The 26,977-nt window shown below is 39.4% G+C and overlaps 1 protein-coding gene across 1 annotated transcript in view; it reads left to right on the plus strand.

Moving 5' to 3' along the window:
• Positions 1-26,977, plus strand: part of Slc22a16 (solute carrier family 22 member 16) — a 61,900-nt gene that overhangs the window by 6,327 nt on the left and 28,596 nt on the right. The window contains exons 5-8 of the mRNA XM_077801483.1: positions 1,410-1,547; positions 1,886-2,050; positions 14,198-14,677; positions 24,587-24,704. Of these exons, the coding sequence (XP_077657609.1) occupies positions 1,410-1,547; positions 1,886-2,050; positions 14,198-14,677; positions 24,587-24,704 (901 nt within the window). The remainder of the gene's footprint in view (positions 1-1,409; positions 1,548-1,885; positions 2,051-14,197; positions 14,678-24,586; positions 24,705-26,977) is intronic.

The raw sequence follows: 26,977 nt of genomic DNA on the forward strand, positions 1-26,977 counted from the left end.
TAGCCATCCTATTAGGAATAGGAGTTGCTGCAGGGGTGGGCACAAGAACCACTGCCCTGGTCCATGGGACACAACAAATGACCCAATTAAAAAAAAACAGCAATAGACCAAAACTTAAAGATATTAAAAACCTCCATCACAGCTTTGCAGGAATCTTTAGCCTCTCTCTCTGAAGTAGTTTTACAGAACAGGCGAGGGTTGGACCTCCTCTTCATGAGAGAAGAGGGCCTTTGTGCTGCATTGAGGAAAAAATGTTGTTTTTATGCCAACCATACTGGAGTTGTAAAAAAATCTATGAGTAAATTAAAAAAACGCCTTGAAGAGCATCAGCGAGAGAGAGAGGCCCAAAAAGGGTGGTATGAGTCTTGGTTCACACAGTCCCCCTGGTTAACTACGCTTTTATCAGCCCTGGCCGGTCCTTCAATAATTCTTATACTGTTGCTAACTCTAGGACCCTGTTTGCTCAACCGTGTAGTTTCCTTTCTCCAAGCCCCAATTGGACAAGTCAAACTTACGGTAATCAGACAACAATATACCCCACTAGCAGACATAAAATGTGACACCCCCCAATGATCACTTTTATGATTAAAAGTAGCCAGAAGAAGAAGTGGGAAATGAAAGGTTAATAAAATGGGTACTTGTCACTCCGTTTTTCTATATGCTTAACAAAACACTGTTGAAATCTTAAGAACTGTTTGCTAATCTTGTTCCCAGAATGTGCTGTCCCCAACTGCAAACTGTTTGCTAATCTTGTTCCCAGAATGTGCTCTCCCCAACTGCCAAACTGCAAAATGTAACTTCCCTCTCCAAGGAAAGTATATAAGCTCTGCTTAAGCTGTTCTCAGGGCTCTCTCTCTCTTTGCTCTATTCAAGTGAGCTCTGAGCCCCAGCATGCTGGTCCCCAAATAAACCCTTTGCTGTTGCATGAGACAGTCTCTTGGTGGTCTCTTCCTGTGATGCTCACGGACCTTTACAGCCCCAGGAAGAACAGAGTCCACAACAATCTCTTTAGGACTCTTCCAGCAGGAACTTTGTCAGTGGCCATCCCTCTTCTACCATATCACATCTCAACACCGGGTCTTCATAACTTTGAAACAAATATTTATAATTTTAGATTTCTATTCTTTTGAGAAAATAGGTTAAGGATTAGTGATAACATTCATTAATATTCATGAAATTAATATATATTATTGATTATAAATTACACAATATAATAAATTCTAGATTGTTATTTTCAACCTATTTTAATGCACCTTTGTTAATTTCGCTGAAAAACTCACCGAATTGAAAACTTTGGATTTACTGGATTAAGCATGAAAGTTTGAGAGCCAAAGTTGTAAGGTGTGTCCTGCTGGGAACAGCTATGTTTTTGCAGTTCTAAGAACCACCCAGAGTCTCTGCATTCCCAGCCTGGGCGACAGGTCGGGTGACAACCTTTTGCTAGGCTCCCGAGCCTCCCTGGAGCGTAGAGGCCACGTGGATACTGAGTATCAAGGGTTGCACGCGGCAGTGGGGAGGGCGGGGGAAGCGGAGGAGCTGGGTGGAGGGTAAGAGTGTGACCAGGGCGCTGCTCAGGTGGACCCAGGGCGCTGCTCAGGAGGTGGGGGCGGAGGGGAGAAGCCAGAGGTGCTCAGAGGGACCTGGCGACTGAGCAACGCAGTGACGACCAGAATCTGGCCCCACGCGAGTCCGGGAAAGGTTGCAACATGGGAGTCCGCAACTTGGAGCTGATTTTTGACCATATGGGGCACTTCGGCAGGTAGGGAGGAGGGGCTGGGGGAGCTGGAGCCACGTGGGTGGAGGCGCCGGTGGGGTCTGTTTCTTTCCGTTGCAGCTGCGTTCTATGCTCCAGCACCTAAAACTTCTCCACTCCCTTTTCCCGCAGGGAAGTCGCAAGACCTGTGACCCTAAGCCTGGCCCAGTGCAGGGCTTGTCCTCTGGGTCTCTGGCGGCCTTACCTTCCTGTAGAGAACAAAGAAGCTTTGGGGCTCCCCTGGGGCGTGGTGGGTGAGGGGCCGCCAGGTGTGCCTGCTTGCCTGCTGCGGAACAGGTGGGACAGGTCCCAGCAGGCGGGAGGTCACAGAAGTAGTGCTTGTTCCAGGACACACATGTCTCTAATTGGCCCAACCATCTCCTCCACTTTCTCCTGTGACTGCCTTCCCCATTCTACTGGGTAGATTAGGGTCCCCTCTGTGCCTGGCAGGTAGGTATATCCCAGGAACAATGGTTATTCGTTGCCATTTGGAGAAACCTAACCTGTGCCAGGTGCAACGTGCAGGATACTTTTACAGATACTTCTTCATTTGATGCCCGTAGGGTCTCTGTACAAGAAATGTTGGGATCCTTATTTTACTGATCATCAGACAGGCTGGTAGTGATCACATACTGCAGATATGTGTGGTGGAACTTCAGTTTTAACTCTCACTTGTTCTTTTTTCATTTGTTAAGTTGATTTTTAAAAATTAAATATTTATATGAATGTATGTATGCATTCACTTAAAGGAAAATGCTCCTCTTTGACCCAGAATGTTTTGAGAGGAGAGGCAGCTGGTGAAGGGCCCCATAACTTGATGGCTAAAGGTTTGGGGTTGACTCCAAAGCCTGGCCTGACACTTATTTCGAATGTGATTTTGGGAACACTTTGTTTCTCCATTTCCTGTCTGTAAAGCTGGAATCATCTGATTCCTGATTTCCTTTCCTCTCAGGCTTTGTGAAAAGATGTGTGTGCTGTTCTTCAGGGTAGAAGGTTGCCTAGAATTGGTTATGATTCCCAGCATCTGCACAACGGAAGCCTGGGGGCAGAGGAAGGAGGCCCCAGTTCTTCCCTGCTCCCTCCTGATAGTTACCTTATTGAAGGCTTCTTCTTTAATCCTCACTACAGCCCTATGAATTTGGCACACCCTCATTTTAGGAGAGTGCTCTACCGCTGAGCCACAACCCCAGCCCCTGGCACACCCTCATTTTAGAGATGAGAAAACTAGGGCTTCTGCCTCAGTCATCTAATAATTGCAGAGCAGAGTTGGAGGCTAGTCCATTGTCCTTCATAGCCCACAGTCTAAACCACAGTGCTATCCTGGGAATAGTATGGAGATGAAGACATCAGCTCTAAGGTTGAATGTCTGAGTTCCTATCCTGCCTGTACCTACCATACATTAACTATATAGTTAATATATTAACTGGTCTACCACCTTCAGTGATGATTGGCATCAGGGCTCTCAATATGTTTTAGACCCTAGCAATGAAGACTCCATGCCACTCTGGCATCTCCCAGGCTATATACATGCTTTTACCACAATTTTTTTAACCAGTTTCCTGTTGATGGGCACTTAAGTTCCTGAAGTTTTGCAGTTACAACAGCATTAAAAAGTAACTTACAAATTACATTTGGGAACATTGGTACTAACTACTGGTAACTTTTAGGGAATTCAAGTTTCACTAACTTCAAGGGCAGATGGTTCTGATATTTTGTAGCAAAGTAGAGACACTCAGGTGCTCTATTTACAAATAAATAAATTAAATTAAAAAAAGAAACTATGAAAGTTCTGTTAAGTTAGATTAGCTTTCCGTTTTACTTACAAGACTGGTTAAGCAAAGATTGAGTATACTTTGGCTGGCCTACAAACATTAAAATATGTTGAAGATTAAATGAGATAACAACTATGAAGTGCTTACACTTTAAAACAACAATGTAAAGCATTAGTAGAATGTGTGAACTGGTAAGGGGTGGGAGATGACAGGCCCATCTAGAATCTTCCTGGTGGAAGTAGAGCTGTATGGATGACAGCTTTGTGACTGACGGCAGTTTCTACCCTGATGGAATTTCACGTCAACCTTTTATGGGATTCTTTTGCTTTTTGGTTTGGTAGAGAAATAGGAAGCTTTCACATGCTATTTTTAAAAAAGTCAACTCCAGTTACATATTGTGGTTCTAGAAGAGAAGGAAACAACAGGGAGAGGAAATGAGCAAATGAGAAAGGAAAAGCAGAGAGCATATAGGAAAGACAGGACTGAGAAGCAGGTGGTGAAAGATAAAGAGGTGCTGAAAGTAGGTGATGAGTGTAAAGGGAAAAAAGTGAAGAGAAAAGAGCACAGAAAGAACAGGCTAGGGCTGGGGATGTGGCTCAAGTGGTAATGCGCTCGCCTGGCATGAGCGGGGTGCTGGATTTGATCCTCAGCACCACATAAAATAAAATAAGGATGTTGTGTCCACTGAAAGATAAATATTAAAAAATTCTCTCTCTCTCTCTCTCTCTCTTAAAAAAAAAATCAGGCTAGATCAGCAGATCTCTGGGGTCCATAGCCTTTTCCCAGTGATACCAAAACATGAACTCCCTTCTTTGTTCTCATTCTTCTGAGAATGTACAGTAGTTTTCCATAAGTCAGTTGACATTCAATAAAACATCATATTGAATGTAGGTGCAGAGAGAGAAACCAATTTCTTCTATTTTAATCTAGGGAGTTTCATTTTGTTTTGACAATTATAGCTATATGTTAGTTAATGTTACATGCAATGAGTTTATTATTGTTACATTTAAATCGATTAATAAATATGTTAAAATTTCTCGTGTTTTGTTACTAATACACACACGTATTTTTGTGGTGCTGGGAATGGAATCTAGGGCCTCCAGCTAAGCAAGTGCTGTACCCTCTGAGCCACATCCCCAGCCCTCTAATACATAAATATTGGTAAATATGACCTGTGTAAAGAAAAGCCCCTTAGTGTCCTCAAAATTTCTAAAAATATAAAGCTTCCTCAGACCAAAAAAAAAAAAAATAGATTGATAGATTGGCAACTGTTGGACTGAAGGATGCTCAAAAGAACCTTCCATTGAGAGGGAGCATTGAGATCTGGTGGAGTGGGCAGGTCTGCCGCATAGAAAGGGTGATACAGACCACATGTTTTAACTGTGCAGTTTTGCTTCAGTTTGATCTGACAGGAAGTATTTTCTACTTCCTGTTACAGTGGTTTTATGATAATAGTGATCATTATCTGAAATGGTTCTGTTGTCTTTTTTGGGGGTGCTAGGAAATGAACCCAAGGCCTCTTCATGCAAGGCAAGCTGTTTATCACTGAGCTACATACCCAGCACGGTTTTCAATCTAATAATTCAGTTGTCTGCTCATAGGACTTGTCTGACTCGATTCCAGGGATTTGAATTTTGTAGGACAATTTCAATTTTATATATTCTACCCTTCTGTCCTGTGGTCACAGTTGTCCTTTCGAGATAATTTTTATTTCAGAAAATATGTCATTGTTGGATGGAGTCTGTAAATTTGGAGACTTTACTTTGATTTAAAAAATTTTTTAAATCAACCTTCTAGTTTAGGATAATTTTAGACGTTACAGAAATGTTGCAGAGATACTGTGGAGAGTTCTTGTATGCCCCTCACCAAGTTTATCCCATTGTTAGCATCTTTACGTAGTTGGCAATTTGTCAAACAGATTTAACAATTTACTATTAATGGCATACAAATTTTATTTGAATTTCACTAGTTTTTTCATGAATGTTCTCTTCCTGTTCCAGGATCCTGTCCAGAGTACCACTGCATGTGTGATGCATTTAGTTGTCATTTTATCTTCATCTCTTGGCTCTTTGGCAGTTTCTTTGTATTTTTTTTAAATGACCTTGACAGTCTTTAGGCATATTGGCCAGGGAACCCATAGAATGACCTTCAATATAGGGTCATTTTCTCATGATTAAACTAGGCTTACAGTTTTTGGAAAGAAAAACACATAGTCTTTGGGGAGCCAGGGACCATTCTATCCCCATAATGTCACTGGGATGTTAACTATCATCACTTAGTGAAGATCATGTTTTCCATGTAAAGCCACCATTTCCTTCTTTTTCCTACTCTATTCTTTGGAAATGAATCACAATGTCTAGCTCACCCTCAGGGAGTACTTCCTAGAGAGGAGAAATAGCTACAGATAATAATTGGAATTCTACTGTAAGAAAGATTGGTCTCTTTTTCCATTTTATTTATCTGTTTAATCATTTCTTTATACTACTGTGGTATATTTGTCAGGGTTATCCAGAGAAACAAAGCCAATGTGATATCTATATATAGATAATAGATATAAATAGATGGATAGATAGATACGTAGCTCTATTTATGTCTATTGTTGCTCAGTTTTTATGGGGGTTGGTTCCAGGAATTGCTGAGGATACAAAATCTGTGGATACTTAAGTCCCTTAAATAAAATAGTGTAGACTTTGCATATAATCTACGTATAGCCTCCTATACTCTTTAAATCTTCTATACTTATTATACTTAATACTAAGCAAATAGTTGTTATACTGCATTGTTTAGGAATAATGACAAAAATATGTATATGTTAGGTACAGATGCAGGTTTTTCCCCCTGAATATTATCAACCCACAGTTGATTGAATTCATGTGTAGCACCTATGGATATGAAGATAGTCTATCTATTGTCTGTCTGTCTATCATCTTTCTGTCTATCCATCTGTTCATCCATCCATCCTTCTATCCATCCATCCATCTGCCTGTCTGCCTGCTGGCTTGCCTACCTGTCTACCTACCTACCTACCTACCTACCTATCTATTTATATAACTATCTCTGGGATTTATTATAGAAATTGGTTCACATGGTTATGGAGGCCCAAATTCCTAGGCTGTGGGCAAGCTGGGGAACCATGGCAAGCTTGGAAAACCAATGCTGTAAATCAATTCCAGATCAAAGGTCTGAAGATTGGTGGGCTGATGTGCCGCAGGCGGCTCGCCGGCCGCGGGTCGAGCGGGCTGGCTGAGCCCCGTTCCTGCCGCTGCTATCGCCGAGCACTGCCTGCCGCACCCCTGCTGAGCGCTTCCCTGCTGGGCTGTCAGTGCACGCGGGCTTGCAATCTTGCAACCCGGTTGGGTACAAAAACACAAGCCAGTCAAACTGAGACAAAGTTTTATTTTGTGAGAGGCTGTGTGCGTCCCCTAACAAGTGGGTCCACCATGTGTGTGTACTACCTGAGCCGGGGGGGCTCCACTTCCCCCGGAACACCCTCCTACCATCCTTTCCCAACCAATGGGAACTCTCCCATTACAAGAGTGACATGAGTAACCTGAGTCCCGAAACGGGCCTAGATAAACAGCAGGAGTCCAATTACCATATGAATGTGAATTGCTGGCTGGCAGTCACTAAACCCAAAGGTGCCTGTATCAATATTTTTGCTGTGGCTCCTAACATCTGCCCCCTTCTGTTTAATTAAACAACAGGCAAATGTGGCTAGGGACCGTGCCTGTTAGGTATGTCCAATTCACATATGGTTCTTACCCGTCATGGGAAAACTGACCTTATTGCGTCAGTCTCCTGGCTTAGGTTGATACCACTGTAACCGAATCATACCCGTCACTGACTACCGGTCCAATATATAGCCATACCTGTGGAATAGGCCTATGCACCAGTGGGGGGGTGAGGTTCTTGCCTCACCTCTGTTGGCCCCCAAATTTAACCTTGGTGCCAGTGGGGGGGTGAGGTTCTTGCCTCACCTCTGTTGGCCCCCAAATTTAGACCATCACTAGCAGAAGGGAGAAAGACGCAGAATTGCCACGACATCCAGCCAATTGACGGCTCCTTTGGAAACACTGGTGACACATCAGCTAAGATATTTAGCACTACCAGTTCGCTGTATCAACAAATAGAGCACAATGCATACAGGTGATACATAGTCCAGGCAAGTTGTGTAAGCAGTTCAAAGTGGAGGAGTCTATCAATATGTCCATTTCCTCCCAAAGTAAATTAAGTCCTTGATTGAGCAGTTCAAAGTGGAGGAGTCTATCAATATGTCCATTTCCTCCCAAAGTAAATTAAGTCCTTGATTGAGCAGTCTTATTGAGTTATTTTGATTGATGTATCAGTTTATACAGTTTATTGTGATAGCTATCATAAAAGTTGTAGTTTGGTCTTAGTCTTCACCGGCACTGGGATGGAGATGGGAATTATGGCCATGTTGCTAAAGAGACATTATCCTGAACAGAATTATGAAATATAATGAAAAGGAAAGGTGAAAGTAAACAAACAGATCTGTTAACCACCTTTAAAAGCAAAATTTAATAACAGCTGTTTACCTAATGTAAATTAAACCATATAAGTCATGTGACTTAATTTTTTTTTTTGATACTTGTATCTATTTATACATGAGCGCTCCTTATAAATGAAATATGGACATACACACATACAGACATACAACACAAAACAGTGCATACATAACATAGAACATATAAGACAATAGTAAATAAAGGCCTTGTAGCTATAGCTAGGTGAAATCTCCATTGCAATGTTTAAAAACTTTACAGTTAAAAAAAAATAAAATAAAACACAGTCAAAAAATAAAACTGATCAGAAAAACATTAACCTAGGTTTGTATGAGCTTAAAAAATAAGGTAAAATAAAATAAAATAAAATAGAACTTTATGATGTGGGAAAAATGCAAATAATAAAATAGATATTGAAAAAGGCACCGTGGTAAATCACTGTCGCAGATGTAAGAATAGCCAGGCTGGAACTCTGGATATCAGCTGTTATGGATTTGAGTCAAATCATCTTCTTTTTCTGTAGAAATTGTTTTAGTTAATCTCTCTGGAATCCAAATTGGTTGCTGTTCCTCCTGTGGAAAAACACAGACGGAGCCCCGACTCCAGACTATTACTGGGTCCGGACCTTTCCATTGTCCTGTTAGAATATCTTTCCAAAGTACCTTAGGCTTATGTACATTTTTCAGATACATATGTCTTTCCGCAGCACTAAGTCCTGATGAATCCAAATTTAGAAAGTTTAGAGTAAAAAGGGTTATTTTAAGTTTATCTTTGGGGGATATATACCCCTTACTAATTCCCTCCTTTTGTTTTAATAAGTACATTTTTATAGTTTGATGAGCTCTTTCAACTATGCCTTGTCCCTGTGGGTTGTATGGGATTCCTGTTATATGAGTAATGCCAAATGATGAGCAAAATTGTTTAAAAGACTTGGAGGTGTAACCAGGGCCGTTATCAGTTTTTAACTGTTTAGGAACACCCACAGTGGCAAAATTTTGTAAGCAATGAGCTATAACATCTTTAGTTTTTTCTCCGGGATGAAGGGAGCCCATCAAAAATCCAGAAGAAGTATCAACTGTAACATGTAAATATTTTAATTTTCCAAATTCTGGCAAGTGTGTGACGTCCATCTGCCAAATATGGTTAGGTATCAGTCCTCTAGGATTGACTCCAAGATTAACTTGTGGCAAAAATGTCACACAATTTTGACATTGTTTTATTATATGTCTGGCTTGTTCTTTAGTTATTTTAAAACGTTTTTGTAAAGTATTAGCATTGACATGGAACCTTTTATGAAAATTTATAGCTTCTTCTATTGTGGAGAAAATATGTATGTCATGTGTAGATTTATCTGCTAGTTCATTACCCAAACTAAGGGCTCCAGGCAATCCTGTATGTGCTCTGATATGTCCTATAAAGAATGGATCCTTTCTATCCCAGATTAGACTTTGTATAGCAGAAAACAAAGAGAAAACAGTAGAGGAAGGAGAAATCCTACCAGCATCTTCAAGAGATACAATAGCATTAACTACATACTGACTATCAGAAAATAAATTAAATGTAGAATCTTTGAACATCATAAAAGCTTGCAATACTGCATTGAGCTCTACCTTTTGAGCTGATTGTTTGGGTACTAAAAATGTAAAAGTTTGATCAGGAGTAACTACTGCTGCTGTACCATTGTTTGACCCATCAGTGAATATATTTGGAGCATTTATGATAGGGGTTTTTCTTGTCATTTTTGGAAAAACTACAGGATGCTTAGACCAAAAAGACAACAAAGGATTAGATGGCAAGTGATTATCAAATGCAACACTAGATTTACACATGATTATTGCCCAAGTATTTAACTCATTAGCTAACTCATCAATTTGATCCATAGTATATGGAGTAATAATTTTATTGGGAGAAATCCCAAACACTCCTTTTGCTGCTTTTATTCCTTTGAGTATTAATTGCCCTACAGCCTCAGGATATCTAGTAAGAATAGTATTAGGAGAATAAGATAAATGTATCCATAATAATGGACCTTCTTGCCAAAATACTCCTGTAGGAATATTTTTTGTCGGTAGTACAATAAATAGTAAAGGCAAACTTATATCAATTCTATCCAAATTTATTTAACAAGTTTGTAAGCGTGGCATAACATTCTAGCAATGTGTTTTTATCTTTATGTGCCATTAACACATCATCCATATAGTGAAATATCTGTAGTTCAGGATTTTGATTTCTAAGTGGCTGGATTGCTTTATCAACATAAATTTGGCACAAAGTTGGGCTGTTAGCCATCCCTTGAGGGAGTACTTTCCATTCATATCTCTGATCAGGACCTTCATGATTCAGTGCAGGGATAGTAAATGCAAAATGTGGACTATCCTCGGGATGAATTGGAATTGAGAAGAAACAATCTTTAATATCTATAGCTAGAACATGCCAGGTTTTTGGTAGAGCAGACAATTGGGGAATCCCTGATTGAGCAGGTCCCATAATAACCATCTCATTATTAATGGCTCTTAAATCTTGTAATAATCTCCATTTACCAGATTTCTTTTTAATAACAAAAATGGGAGTATTATGGGGAGATATGGAAGGTTGTATATGTCCTTCCGCTAATTGCTGTTTGACCAGATCATGGGCTACTTGTATCTTTTCTTTAGTTAGGGGCCACTGAGGAACCCACACTGGTCTTTCTGATTTCCAAGTAATTTTGATTGTCTCAGTGGCCCTTTTTGAAAACCCAATCCATGTTTATTTATCTCTTGATCTATTTGAATTGGTGCTGTTATATCTTGTTCTTGATCTCTTAATCTCTTTTCTTTTCTAAAGCCTTGTTTTGCCCTAGTAGTGGGCGCGTTAGGATTGACGTTATTTGTTAATGTCAATCCTAATTGATCTAGGACGTCTCGTCCCCATAAATTTATGGGGAGATGGTCCAATACATAGGGCTGTATAGTTCCTTCACATCCTTCAGGATCTTTCCAATCTAATACCATTGCACTTCTATGGGGATTAGTCGCCACTCCTAGGCCTCTAAGCGTTTGTGTGGCTTGCTGTAATGGCCAATGTTTAGGCCATTCCTGGCGAGATATGATGCTGAGGTCAGCGCCTGTGTCCAGCAGTCCATTAAAATCATGCCCTTGAATATTTAATTTTAGCATAGGGCGAGAATCTAAATTTAAAGATAGCATAGTCCAATCTACACCTGTGGAGCCTAATCCCTTGGAACCTCTTTCTACATTACAACTGGAAAATTTATCATGTAGGCTTGGTATTATTAATAACTGTGCTATTCTATCTCCTGATGAAATTACTGATATATCTCTTGGAGAACTAGCTATAATTTTTATTTCACCCTCATAATCGGGATCAATTACCCCAGGACTTATCATAAGTCCTTTAAGTGTAGAAGAACTGCGTCCTAATAATAAGCCTACTGTTCCCTGAGGAAGAGGTCCTTTTACTCCTGTGGGAATGATTTGAACTCCCATCTCTGGAGTTAATACTGCTCTGGCAGAGGCACAGATGTCCAACCCTGCGCTCCCTCTAGTCTGTCTGATGAGGGATCTAATGGATAATGCGTCCTGGGCACCACCTTGATGGTGCTGTTGGGTTCCTCCATTGCCCCGTATATTTGTGGTTTTGGGCCCCGGGGCATTGGGCCCTCCAATTCGTTTTTTGACAACGGGGCCTGATACCTTTCTCCACGATATCGTGGGTAGACACTTGGTCTTTGTCCATTTTTTGATAACGGAATACCCTCTATGGTGGTTTGAGAACGGCATTCATTAGCCCAATGTTTCCCTCTATGGCATCGTGGGCAAATACCCGGGATTCTACTCTTTTGATACCTAGCTTTGTTAAACCCTCCTCCTATGGGGCAATTTCTTTTAAAATGTCCTTCTTGATTGCAATTATAGCATGTTTTTGGCTTGGTACCTAAAGCCTGTTTTACTTCAGCTGCCATGACTTGTCCTTGTTCATTAATGTCTCTACATAATTTAATATATGTGTTTAAATCTTCCTGTTTCCACTGTCTAATGACCTCTTTGCAGCAACGATTTGCTTGATCGTAAGCCAGTTGTTTTATAAATGGCATTGCCTGTTCTGTATTTTCAAATGTCTCAGAGGCTGCTTCAATAAGTCTAGCTACAAAGTCAGCGTAGGGCTCATTAGCTCCTTGTATTATCTTAGATAGTTGACCTTGTAAGTCCCCTTGTCCCTTCAAAGTTTTCCATGCCTTAATTGCATTTATAGCGATCTGAGCGTATACGCCAGGATCATATCTGATCTGTTGCATCTGTCCTTCAAATTCTTCTTTCCCTAGTAACATTTTAAGATCTCTTTCAGGGTAACCTGCTTCTGCATTTCGCTTAGCTGTCTCCTTGCAAAATTCCTCATTGGCAATTTTCCATAATAAATATTGTCCTCCATTTAGCACAGAATTACACACGTTAGCCCAATCTGCTGGTGTTAAGTCCCAGCTGGTAATAGATTCGACCATACTGACTGTGAAGGGAGCGGCCGGGCCGTAGGTTGCTACAGCTTCCTTTAATTGCTTTACTATTTTGAAATCTAAGGCACGGTAAACTCGTTCTCTTTCTTCTCCCCGCTCAACTACAGGGCATGCTAATTTTTGGGGTCCCGCCTCAGGATTCCGTTCATCATCTATGGAGGCAGGTAAAGCTGTTGGTTGAATTACACCCTCTGGTGGTGGAACGGAGTTAGTAGCAGCCTCCCTATCTGACGACCGTTTTTTCCCTGAGCTTGCCTTCTTCAAATTTTCTTCTATCTGACTAGCTTGAGAGACCTTTTGTTTTGCTTGACCTAATATGTTTTCTGCCATGGCCTGGACCTCTAACAATTTACTTAACAGTTTTTCGGTTTGTTTTTTACTAGATTCTAATCTACTATAAAGGTAACGTAACCCAATAAGATAGGATAGAAGAAAGCCAAAACAGAATGAAACAGAAACGGAGAGGAGGAAAATGATTATGTCAATTTTCTCTCTCTCAGGGCCGAATAACTTCAAACCTTGAGCCAACCATTTTTCCCAATTTGCCTGAAAAAATTGTAAGGCTAGAGAGCCTGAAATAAAAGCAGAATAAATCAAAACAGGAATACCCATTCTGTCGCCTTTCCTTAGGGGCGAGCGATATTACTCACCTTTAAATTTTGGGCATTCCCGGTACAGGGCCACCAAAATGCCGCAGGCGCCTGTATCAATATTTTTGCTGTGGCTCCTAACATCGATGATATAAATCTGGGTTTGGGTTAAAAAACCCAAGAACTAGGAGTGCTGCTATCTCAGGGCAGAAGTAGATGAATGACCCAGCATAGGTAGGGAGAGTGAATTTGCCCTTTTTTTGTCTTGCTTGTTTGGTCTATTCAGGTCCTCAAGTGATGGGATTATGTCTACCTTCATATTCACTCCACTGACTGAAATATTAATTCTTCTAGTAACGCCCTTATAGAGACATCTATCAGTAATGTTAAGGGCCTCCCTTAACCTTGTTGACAAATAAAATTAGCTATCACAATATGGATTCATACATACTTATTTTTTACTTTGGTATATACTACCCTGTTTCTTTTGTTGCTCAGATTGTTTCAGCTTTGGCCCTTGAGAGTTTTCTTCAGGTTGGTTCCTTTGTCTCTTCCACATGTCCTCATCCTTTTGTTTTTTGAATATTTATTTCATTATTTTCTGATAGTGTAAGATACTCTGGGCTTGTCCCCTGTCTTCGTCTTAGATCATCCTTTTTTTTATGGTTCCTTTCTTTGAAGAATGATATTTTGTTTCTGTTGGCTTGTCATTGCTTCTCTGCTTTCTCTGTAGACAGATCTAGGAAATATATTTACTGACCCATACATACAAACATACCTACAATTATTTCTATATTTGCCCCCCCAAAATATATTTAAGGTCAACCTGATGGAGATCCTTCGTATTTGCTTGTATTCTTTTTTTTTTTTAAATTTATTTTTTAGTTTTCTTTAGGTGGACACAACATCTTTATTTTTACATGGTGCTGAGGATGGAAACCAGTGCCTCATGCATGCTAGGCGAGTGCTCTACCACTGAGCCACAACCCCAGCCCTGCTTTCAGCCCTTAGGCAGACAGAATAACTAGCTTTTCTTCCCTTTACAGATTACAGATATTCCTGTATTTTATATGTGCCTACCAGAATGTCTCTTGTGGTATCCACTATGTGTCTACTATATTCATGTTGATTACCCCAGAGTATACCTGCAAGCCACCAGGAGAAGTGAAACGGGCTGTATTTCAGAATGTCTCTCATTGGAGGTTGGAAGAAATCTTGACCCTGTTGTCCCCAGGGCAGAAAGATCACATTTCAGTGGAGCTGCAGGATGGTGAGATCTGGGAGCTCACAAGATGTAGCAGGATCTGGAGGGAGAACATGTCACATTTGGACTATGAATACGATGGCTATGAACATAACATTTCTTGCTCTGATGGCTACGTTTATGACCGGAGCAAGTGGGAAAACACTGCGGTGACCATGTGGGATCTGGTCTGTGACCAGAAATGGTATGCGGATATGATCCAGCCCCTCGTTATGCTTGGAGTCCTGCTGGGAGCAATCATTTTTGCCTACCTTTCTGACAGGTAAATGGAAATACTTAGGATTTTTGCATCAGTGTGGGGTTTATTTTTTCTATGATTTTTTAGGGGACTGGGAATTATTATGTTCAACACTTCAGTCATTTCCATACTTTCTGTCTAAATACTTTGCTGATTATTATGTATTTAGGGATACAGAATAATATAGTATTAAAGGTTCTGTAGATAGTATATATCATGGTTCTACTGCTTATTAACTGTGGCCCTAGAAAAATTGCCTTACTCATCTGTGTTTCAGAATCTTAGTGTATGTATAAGCTTGTGATGAAAAGAAAATCACTCACCTTAAAGGGTTATTGCAAAATTGATATAGAAGAAAGTTTCCTGGAACATATAATTACTTAATAGACACCAGTTGTTATTTTGAATTAATTTCTTTAAGTAGACTTGTTTTTAAAGAAGAGTAGCCTGGTCCAAATAATATCTACAAAACTGAAGATATGATATATTATCTTAGTCTCTTTATGCTGCTATAACAAAATACTATAGACCAGGTAATTTATAAAAAATAGAAATTGATTGGGCTGGGGTTTTGGCTCAGTGGTAGAGCGCTTGCCTAGCATGTGTGGGGCCCTGAGTTTGATCCTCAGCACCACATGAAAATAAATAAATAAAATAAAGGTATTGTGTTCAACTACAACTAAAAAATAAATATTTTTAAAAAAATATTTAAAAAAAATAGAAATTGATCTGTCAAAGTTCTAGATGCTAAGGAGTCCAGGAAGATTAAGGTATCAGGAAGAGTGGTGTCTGGTGAGTGCTGTTCTCTTCTTCCAAGATGTCTTGTTGCTGTACATTCCAGAGGAGAGAAATGCAGTGTCCTTATATGGCAGAAGCGATGGAAAGACGAGAGAGAGCTCCATTCAATTTTGAGCCCTTTAATAAGGATGCTAATTCCATCAATGAGAGGAGATCCCTCATGACTTACCTCCAAAGGCCATACCTCTTATTACTGTTAAATTGGGGATTCTCCTCCATGAATTTTGGAGGAGACATCATCAGGCAAACCATATGACCATATTTTAAAAACATTCTCATTAAAATAAACATATAAATCTTAAAGCAAAGTTCATCTCTGTATACACACGGACCATACTTCAACTATCTAAATTACTGAGATTAATCTATATGGTCTCTACAGTTGTGAATTTTATAGACATGTGCTAGGCACTGGGGACCAAAAGACAATAGCTTAGGTCAGAAATTCTTGCCTTTGGGGTATACCAGTTTAACAGTTTAACAAACATGTCCAGAGAAAAATTGTAGGCTTTGTTGTGATCAGAGCTGTGCATCTTACAGAATGCTCATAGGTGTTATGCATTACTGTTTTCATTTTGTAGGCTACTGTACAATATAATTTCTTGGGGTTTTTCTGTTGAAATATGTTCAATGCCTAACACGTGAAACTAAAAAATATTTCAGACACATGTATTAAGTGTACTGAATAAATGTACATTTACTATATGACAAAAGTGGGACATATAGTCCTTAATTTTATTTAGAAGAAAAAGAGACCTAGAATAGCCAATGCAATTCTGAGCAAAAAGAGTGATTTTGAAGACATCACATATCTGAACCTGAAGAATACTACAGTATTCTACTGTAGCAAAAACAGCATGGTATTGACATCAAAATAGACATGAAGATCAATGGAGCAGAGTTGAACCCACACACTTAGAGCCATCTGATACTTGACAAAGATGACAAAAATACATGTTGGAGAAAAGATAGCCTTTTAAACAAATGGTGCTGGGAAAACTGGATATCCCTATGATATGTATAAGAATGAAATTAGATGCTGCACAAAATTCAAATCAAAATGAATCAAAGACTTAGGGGGGCTGGGGATGTGGCTCAAGCGGCAGCGCGCTCCCCCGGCATGTGTGGGGCACTGGGTTCGATCCTCAGCACCACATAAAAATAAAGTGAAGATGTTGTGTCCACCGAAAACTAAAAAATAAATATTAAAAAAAAAGACTTAGGAATTAGACCAGAAACCTTGCAACTGCTAGAAGAAAACATAGGGTCAATACTCCATTATAGAGGTGCAAGAATCAACTTTCCTAACAAGATCCCTAAAGTTCAAGAAATGAAACTAAAAATAAGTGGTATGCCATGAAATTAAAAGCTTCTGTTTAGAAAAGGAAACAATTAAGAATGTGAAGAGTGGGCTGGGATTGTGGCTTAGTGGTAGAGTGCTTGCCGAGCATGTGTGAGGCACTGGATTTGATTCTCAGCACCACATACCAAATAAATCAAATTTAAAAATTTATCAACAAGTAATAAAAATACTAAAAAAAATGTAAAGAGAGCCTCCAGAATGGGTAAAAACTTTTTACCAGCTACTCCTCGGATAGAGGATTAATATCCAGAATATATAAAGAACTCAAAAAACTCAATGCCAAAAACCCAAATAACCCAGTCAATAAATGGATGAAAGAAACAAATGAATTTCTCAAAAGAAGAAACACAAATGGCCAACAAATATATGACAAAATGCTCAGCATCTTTTAGCAATCAGGGAAATGCACATCAAAAGTACACTAATATTTCATCTTACTCCAGTCAGAATGGCAGTTATCAAGAACACTAATAATAATAAATTCTGAAGAGGATGTGGAGAAAAAGGCACATAGATACATTGTTGGTAGGACTGCAAATTAGTACAACCACTCTGGAAAGCAGTGTGGAGATTCCTGATAAAACTAGGAATTAAACCACCATAAGACCCAGCTCTCCCACCCCTTGGTGTATGTCCAAAAGATCTAAAATCAGCACCTTCAGTGATGCAGCCATGTCAATATTTATAGCAGCACAATTCACAATAGCCAAATTATAGAATCAACTCAGGTGCCCATCAGTAGATGAACGGACCAAGAAAATGTGGCATATAGACATATTGGGGTTTTACTCAGTCATAAAAGAAGAATGAAATAATGGCATTTGCCAGCAAATGGATGGAAATGGAGAATACCATGCTAAGTGAAATAAGCCAGGCTCAGAAAATTAAGGGTCGAATGTTTTCTCTCTATGTGGAAGCTAAAGCAAAATAAGGAAAAGAAGGCAGTGGGGGAGGATTGTATACACAAATACATTTGGAAGTAGAAGCAGTGATAGGAAAAAGGAGAATGGGAAAGAGAGAGGAAGGAACGGAAATGGGAACATGCCAATCTGACCCGCTGAACTAAGGTCGCTCGTGTGAAATTGTGGTGACACAAAAAACACAGAGACACAATTTACCTTTACACAAGCTTCAGGACAGCTTTCCCGGCTCTCAGCCTCAGGCTCCCCCAAAGGGAGGGTAAGAGAAAGTCACGAGAGGCTGATGAGAGAGAGAGCACGTTTGGAAGTGAGCCTTTTTTCGGGGGGTGCTGGGGGTTCCTGGGGGTGTGTGACACACACTGTTCTTACTTAGAAAGTTCTATCCATAAAAGGGCATAAGGGGTAGGATTACAAGGGACCAGGTGAGTGTAACTCAACCCCAGCAGGTACACCTATACCTGAAGACCCACCTTGCTATCTGAGCTGGGACAACACCCAAGTCACCATGAATGTCGTGATTGGTCAGAGCCTCGGGCTTCAGGACTGGAAGGCATGGTCATTCAGAGTGGCTCTCCACAGGAAGAAATATGGAATGAGTTTAACAAAATCATGTTATATGCATATATAAATGTACCAAAGGGAATTTCACCTTTTCATATATGAAGAAAGTATCAATCAAAAAATAAATAAAGGAGCAAAAGGAAGATCAGTAAAGGAGGGGAGGAAAAGTGGGTGGTGGGGGAAATGAGGGTTGAAATTAAATTCTTTGCATGAATGATTCTGTCAAAATGAACCCAACTACTATGTATAAATATAATTCTTTAATAAAAAGTGAGATATAACAAACAGTTTTAAAAAAGAACTCAGGGCTGGGGTTGTGGCTCAGTGTTAGAGCACTTGCCTAGCACAGGTGAAGTCCTGATTCAATCCTCAGCACCACATAAAAATAAATAAATAAAATAAAGGTATTGTGTCCATCTACAACTAAATAAAAAAAAAAGAACTCAGCACAAAATATGTCAACTGAAAGAAAATTGAGTTCCTTCATATTTAAACCTAGGATAGTTATAGAAACATGTTGAGTGCCTACTGTGCACCAGTTAACTTTGCTAGATGCAGGGCTTTATATTTTAAAAGTCCTTGAGAAGTTGTAACCACAAGTCAGTTCCCATTTGTTTGTGTAGCTCAAATTAACATCACTTGGGAACTCCAAAAAACCCCTCAGACTAAAAAAAATCACTTAATGTGGTCCCAGATTGGCAGTGTCTTAAGACCTATGGAAGAAGGAAATTAATGTACTCCCAGGAAAACTTCTTGAGAGGGACAGCCCCCCACCTCTGACTTCTCCACTTCTATATCTTGCTGGGTGTACCAAGACTGCAAGTCTATGACCACTCTTTTTCACAACCAATTCTTAAAGAGTTGTTCATGCAGTCGATAACCTTAAAATATGAGATTATGTTCTCTCTGTCATAAAGACTAGGCTGCTAACTGCTTGCTGTAAAAGCAGTGAATTCCTCAAATCCAGTGTTCCTCTTTATTGCAACCTAATACATGTGTGGGAGGTGTGGGTGTTACCTCTGCATGGCTTATAGGTCAGGGGAACTGTTAGGAACATGCAAATGCTTGATTGCTTTCTGTGATGTTGTAAGCAATAAAGATCTTTTTTTCTCTGACCCAGAGGTTTTCTGTCAGCTCCATTAAATAGCAAAAGGTTAACTTATTAACTTAGTAGAGCAAAATCAAATTTGAGACTTTTTGCTTATAAGTCCTCAGCCTGAGAGGATTCTTAGGAACTATTTTTCGTGGTATATAAATAGTTTAGTCTAAACCAGAACACGTAATTAAAGGTACTGTGAGTAAGAATCAGCAGAAGCAATAGCTATCAGAAATGAACTTCTATACAAAGACTTTACTGGAATTATCATGCACAAATAATAAAACATATATTGAGCACCTTTAAAGAAATAAAAGATAAACTTGAAAATACCAATTAAAAACTGGAAGTTGTATTAAAAATGACATAAAATTGAAGAACACCCAGGATATCTAGAAATAAAAAACAAGTGAATAACAAATCCTCTGTATAATTTTAACTATCTAACATACACAGCTAAAGAAAGTATTCGTGAAATGGAAGATAGCTTACAGAAAAAAATATCAATAATAAAACTCAGACAAAGAGATAGAAAATAAGAGAAATTAAAGTTCATATACACAGAGAAAAAAAGCCTGAAACATTTAATATTAGAAATTAATCAATGGAATGTACCGCATTAACAGATTAGAGAACAAAATTTATATGATTAATTCAATAAATGCAGAAAAACATTTGATAAATTTCAAAATCCTCTCATGATAAAAACTAAAAAGAATACTGTTAACCTCATAAAGTTACCATAATAAGATTTACCATGAATATATGTGTCAGTCAGCATTCTGTTACTGTAGAAGAAGAAACCTGAGATAATAGAGGCTCATTTTGGCTTACCGAGTCAAAGGTTTCAGGCCATTCACTTGGCCTTGTTGCTTTGGGCCTGTGGCAGCATAGTACCCTACAGTGGGATTGCTTACCTGGTAGTGGTCAAGAATAAGAAAGAGAGGAAGGGGCTGGGGTACCAGTATCCTTTTTAAGGGCATTCCCCCCCCCCAGTGATCTAAATTCCTTCCTTCAGGCTACACCTCCTAAGGGTTCTACCACCTTCTAATAGTGCCACAGGTTGGGGACTTCTTCACACATGGGCTTTTGGGGGATACTTCCAAAGTATAGTAACATTTTTTTTCTTTTTCTTCTTTTCCAAGTCTTTTCATTCCCTTCCCCCTTTCCTTCCCTCCCTCCCTCCCTCCTTTCCTTCCTTTCTTCCTTCCTTCCTTCTTTCCTTCTTCCTTCTCTCTTTCTTCCTCCTCCTTCTCCCCCTCTCCTATTCCTTCTCCTCTTCTTCCTCCTTTCTTTTTTGAGACAGACTCTTGCTATGTGGCCCAGGCTGACCTCAAACTCCTGCATCAGCATCTCAAGTACCTGAGACTACGCTATGCTCCACCATGCCTAGCAACATCTTAATTGTGAGATGTTAAAAACTTTTCCAGAAACAAACCAGGATGTGTAAAATGCTACCTCTACTTAGCATTGTGCTGGAGGTTCTAGTCAGTGCTTTAAGAATGAGGGGTGGAGGGGAGAAACGGAAGAGAAAGGAGGATAGAAGGGTATAATGATTGGAAAGGAAGAATAAAATAAGTCATTATTTTCATCTGTACAATTATATATGAAAATTCACAGGTGAACTATTAGAATTAATGAGCATTTAATAAGGTTGGACATATTATCAACATATCAAGATTTGTTGTTTTTATATATTGAAAACAAATAAAAAATCTTTGATTTGCAAAAGTCTAAAAATATGAAATATATGGATAAATCTAACAAAAAGTAATTCCTCTATGGAGAAAATTACAGGATTTAAGAATCAAATTGTTGAGGTATATAGATATATTATCAAACAGGTGGGTGATCTCTTGCATTATAAGCATTGAGTATGGTACAAATAAGGCATTGTATATTTGTGGGAAAAGTATCAGTCATCGGTGCTGGGACAGCTATCTAGCTACAAAGAAGAAAAACACAGTTGAATTGCCTTCTTCACACTTGGAAAAATGACTTATAGAGGGATTAAAGATTCATATGTGAAAGGCAAAACTATTGGACTTCAGGAAGATAATATAGAGAATATTTTCAGAAACTAAGGGAATGGAAGGGCAATCATTAAAACAAACAGGCCTAACTATGAAGAAAAAGATGGACAGATGTGACTTCCTTAGAAGAATTTATACCCATCAAATGAAGGGCATGTGTGTACACACACATGCACACACACACACACACACACACACATATATATAATTTTAAACTTTCTATAAGAGAATAGTACCACATGTAATTTATATATATATATATATATATATACACACACACACACACACACACACACACACACATACATATATGGAGAGAGAGAGAGAGAGAGAGGAAGATTTGCTTTACAAAAAAATTATTGTCTAGAATAGTCAAAGAACTCTACCAATAGAAAAACTACAACCCACTAGAAAAATGGAGAAAAGTTTTGAATTTGCTCTATAGAAGAGAAAATCCAAATGACTAATGAAAAGATAAAAAAAAAGAGTATCAATGATATATAACCACACCATTTATTTTCAACCAGTTGCTTAAAGTAAAGAGTTCTTGTAATATTAATATTAAGAGTTGATGAGGACATGGAATACTAGAATCTCCTGTCCTGATGGTTTGAATGCAAATCAAGAATGCAAATTGGCAAAATTTTGAAGAACGATTTGGCATTATGTGGAGAAGTTAGGAATGTGCATAGTTCACTTACTTTAGTGTGAGTACCTTGGACATGCTCTTGTGTATGTCCACATGGGTACATGCATAAGAATGCTTCCATGGTATTGTTCCTAACAGTCCTGCACTGTGAACAACTCAAATAAATGTCTTCTAACTGTGTCATGATGCCTGCATTGTAGGGTATTCTTAGAGTAGGAAGAATATGTGCCCTGAAAATGAATGAACCACAGCTACATTAAACAACATAGATGAATTACTCAAACATAATTTGAGTGAAAGAAGCAAATCATAAATGAATACACAAGGTATTATTTTGCTATAGAAAGTTTAGAACCATACAGCAAAACTAACCTATATTGTTATAAACAATAACTTGTATCATTTAGTGTTACATATAAAAGTGGTTCAATGGAATGAAAATCAGGAATTAATTATCATTGAAGTTAAGTTAATGGCTCCTGCTGGAATTGGGCAGGAGGTTTGTGATCACAGAGGATGGTGCAGGGAGTTATTGAGTGACTGGCAATGATCTACTTGTCTTGGGTAGTGATTTCCTAGTGTTCAGTTCTTTGTTATTCCCTATACTGTATATATATATATTATGCATGCATTATATATTATTATGAATAAAGGAAAGAAATAAGATCTGATATCATTCTTATGGAGCTAACAATAGAAAAGACAAGACTTTTAAATGGGTAATTTTAATGAGATGTGTTAAATACTTTAAAAATAATAACAACAATTTACATTTATGGATAATTAAGTACTATCTACTATTCTAAATATCTTGTGTAATATTATTAAAGAAGTCTGTGAGGTAGGCAGTATTTTTTTTTTTTTTTTGCTTATGAGGAAAAGAAAGCATAGAAATTCACTTCACTTGGGAAGGAGGGGGTGGCGCTGGCATTTGAGCCCAGGCCAGTGTGCATAACTCCTGCACAATCTGTGTCTTAATTTCTGCCAAGAACCCCCAGGGGATGAAGAGGAAAGACTTTCTGTTTGACTTGAGTTTGCAAAGCTCCATGAAAGTTGTCAGATGGAGATGACTTTTTAAAGGTGAAGGGGCAACTCTCTTGAGAGAGCTTGGCACCCTTCAGGCAAAGAAGAAAAAAAAAAAAACAACTCAGCCCATTTCCTCTGGTGCAGCAGAGGAAATGCAAGTACATGGAAGCCTGGCAGGGCAGGGCAGGATAGGGTGGCAGAAGTGTAGGATGGATAAAGGAAATGACAAGAGACGAAGCCATGACAAGGATACTTCATTTCTAGGAAGTGGGAGGTTGGAAAAACTGGTGGAAGACCATTGAAGAAATGGTGAAGGCTAGAGCCAAAGCCGGAAAAGTAGGGAGAGAAAGACAAAGACCTAGATGGGAAGTATTTCTGATGTGACATATTGGGTGACCAATATGCAAGGGGGTGAGTGGCCATCAGGAGAGGTATATGATAAGGGTAAGGATGGCAGGGAGAGAGCAGCTCCAGAAGAGAGTGGAGTATGTCTGGATATTTTTTCAGTAAGTTTGTACTATCTATGGATCATGGGGGGGGGGAAGAAGGGATATATTCAAAATTAATACCAACTACAACATCAAGGAAAGATGATGGCTCTGCAGGACATTAGAGAGAGTTAATAATAGCACATGCTCAGGAATCCAAGCAGGGGAAGTAGGTGAAACCACAAGGGCAGTGTGGCCAGTAGAGAACATTAGGAGAGGACACTGGCCTTGAGACAGGGGCCATCAGAGAGAGGTAAGCACAATTGGCAGTGATGTTCTGTAAGCCATGGGACAGCAGAGCCCTGGTAAGTAGGCAGGGTCAGTGCCACCAGAAATGACAGGCAGAAGAGGACCAAGGTGGGCAATTTGGAGTCTCTGGTGACAGCAAAGTAGGCACAGGAAAGTTGGTTGCCCTTGGCCACTATCAGCTGAGGAATAGAAATTGAGGAAGTAGGTATTCCCTTCTGATGAGTCTACCGGCAGGAAATGTGAGGTGGCTAAAGGAGCCATGGGGTCATCTTTTGGGTAAAAGAGACTTAAACTGAAAAGAAGGAGTTTTAGAGGAAAGGGAAAGATAAGAGGGAAAAGAAATAATGCATCGATTAAGGTCTCAGAGGAGACGGGAAGAGGCATGATCTGAGAGCCTTACAGAGCCAAGAAAACCAGGCTGCCTCCATTTTGCAAAATGGTGTTTAGGAGGGAAAAGAGTTTGTATCTCCAGAGAGGCGTGAAGCAGAGAGGCTGAATGCAGATGCAGATTGTATGAGATGACCCAGAGTGACTGTGTGTGCACTAGCAGCTTAGCTCCAGGCTTCCTTACCGAATGCTGGTCTCTTGAATCAATCATGTGTTAACTCATGATTTGCCCAAAATAAACATAGGAATAACTGCACTAAGCTATTAAAAACATAGGTAACTCGTCTCTCATGAACTGGAATGGGTGCTTAAACTGTTACAAGCTGACTTTGCTTCTTCCACGGTGTGATTCTTATTTTGCAGACTAGGAAGGCGAATGGTCCTGTGGTGCACAAGCACTGGCATATTTTTGTTCGGAATAATGTCAGTATTTACGTTTGATTATTACAGCTTCGTGATCGCACGCTTTCTTCTTGCTGCGGTGAGTTGTTTCCTCTTACCACTTTAGTTCTGCTACGATATTTCCATTTTTACCTTAACTCTTTTTAGTTTTGCTCGTTTAGAATCTGGTAAGAGACATCAAGGACTGGCTAATCTTTGTTCACTCTCCTGCGGGAGTCTTTCTGGGGCATATTAATGACTTATGTTTAGAATGGAACTCATTTACATGAAAAATTGCCACTTATTGGGCAGAAAATTTTTTTTTTTGCTCAACTATGCCCCCACCCTAAAATGACAAAGGCATTGTTTTATTTCTGAGCATTTATTCTGATCTAGTCAGGACCTGTATACCCAAACCAAACCCACAAAAGGTATTGTCAAAGTGGTCTGTATGATGTAAAGAAGAATATAAATGACTCTTTGAATTTTTAAAAAAAATATTTTTGAAGTTGTGGATGGACCTTAATTTTATTATTTTTATTTATTTATTTATGGTGCTGAGAATCCAGCCCAGTGCCTCACACTGGATGCGAGGCAAGTGCTCTGCCACTGAGCCACGACCGCAGCCTGAGGCATTGAATCTTTATGTTATGAGGATTGGGGGAGTCCAGTGGACAGATCAGGAATTTGAAAACCATTTTTGTCATATATTGACAGCCATATGACCTTACACAAATATGCTATTCTCTTAGAGCTGTGGTTTCTATTCTATAAACTATGGAAAATGATACCTGTTTCCTGGGTTGTTATCAGGATTCAGTGAGACTCAGTGTAAACACCCAATGTTGCAACCCTTGGCACAGAGCAGGCACACTTCTGACAATGGCAACTGTTACCGGAAGTGGGCAGCAGGCAAGGAAGCTGTTTCCAGGATCAATGAAGCTTTCCAGACAAGCTTCTAAACTATCAAACAACACAGCAGTGATTTTTTTTTTTTTTTGATTAGAGGTTGTTGATCAAGACTAATGGAGTAAAGTTTGTATCTGGGGGGAAGAATTTGTGATCTTAATAAAATCAGAGCAGGGTATGCATAAAAACCCCACCTCAAGGCAGGGTGGATGATGAGGGTCCAGAGTCAAGACAGGGACTTCAAGCTCAGAAGAGATCCCCAGGACCCTTCGGGAACAAGGTGGTGTGTTTGGTTTTGGTGGATGGAAAGGGATGGTCAAAGTTGAAGAGATATTTAAAAAAAAAAACAATCTTTGTAGTTGTAGATGGACAGAATGCCTTTATTTTATTTATTTATTTTTATGTGGTGTTGGGGATCAAACCCAGTGCTTCACACATGCTACTCGAGCACCCTGCCACTGAGCTACAGCCCCAGCCCTGAAGAGACATGTTTTAAAGTATAGAAAATTAAAGGTGTTGGGCTGGAGTTGTGGCTCAGCAGGAGAGCGCTTGCCTAGGTGAGCGAGGCCCTGGGTTCGATCCTCAGCACCACGTAAAAATAAAAATAAATGTATTGTGTCCAACTACAACTAAATAAATAAAATATTAAAAAAAAAGAAAATTAAAGGTGTTGCACCCGAAATAAAAGTAAACACACATATTTAGGAATGTTAAAGAGTTTTTTCATATGAAAGATAGCAACCAGTAGTTCTGTTTCAACTGAAGACATGGCTCTGTAATTCCAGGGTCAGATTTGTTGAGAGAGACCTTTTGGAGGGACTAATGGCTCCACAGAGGCATATGTACCGAGAAAGTCTGAAGGTCCCTTTTTGGAAGACTTATCAGGATAATTCTAAAGATATCTGTTTCAGTCTTGCAAAATACCCTGAATTTGTTCACAGAGCCAAGAACACGAGGCTGTACCTGTTGAACACATCTGTGAAATGTGGTCTTTAATTTTTGGAACTCTTTTCTTTGATTTTCAAGGGAAATAAATTTGCGGTAGGATTCCAAGTATGGTGGAGATGCAGACAGATTCATTTACTCAGATATTTATCAATCTGTCTGTGGAGTGCAGTGCTAAATAAACCAGACCCGACTGTTTCAATCATTCTACAGTCTAGAGGAAAACAAGGATGTTGATCATCCATCTTTAAAATACAGAAATCCTATCATACGTGACAACATGGAGGAGCATCATTATGTTAAGTGAGATAAACCAGGCACAGAAAGACAAGTACCACATGACCTCATTCATGTGTGGAATCTAAAACAGTAGATCCCATAGAAGTTGAGAATAGAATGGTGGTTACCAGAAGCTAAAGAGGGTAAGGGGGAAGTGGAGATGGGAAAGGGTTGGTCAACAGGCTTTAAGTTATAGTTAAAAATGAGAGGTTCTGGTGTGCTGTTGCACAGTCAGGTGAC

The sequence above is a fragment of the Urocitellus parryii genome, chromosome 8 (assembly GCF_045843805.1).
Source record: "Urocitellus parryii isolate mUroPar1 chromosome 8, mUroPar1.hap1, whole genome shotgun sequence".
Taxonomy (NCBI): Eukaryota; Metazoa; Chordata; class Mammalia; order Rodentia; family Sciuridae; genus Urocitellus; species Urocitellus parryii.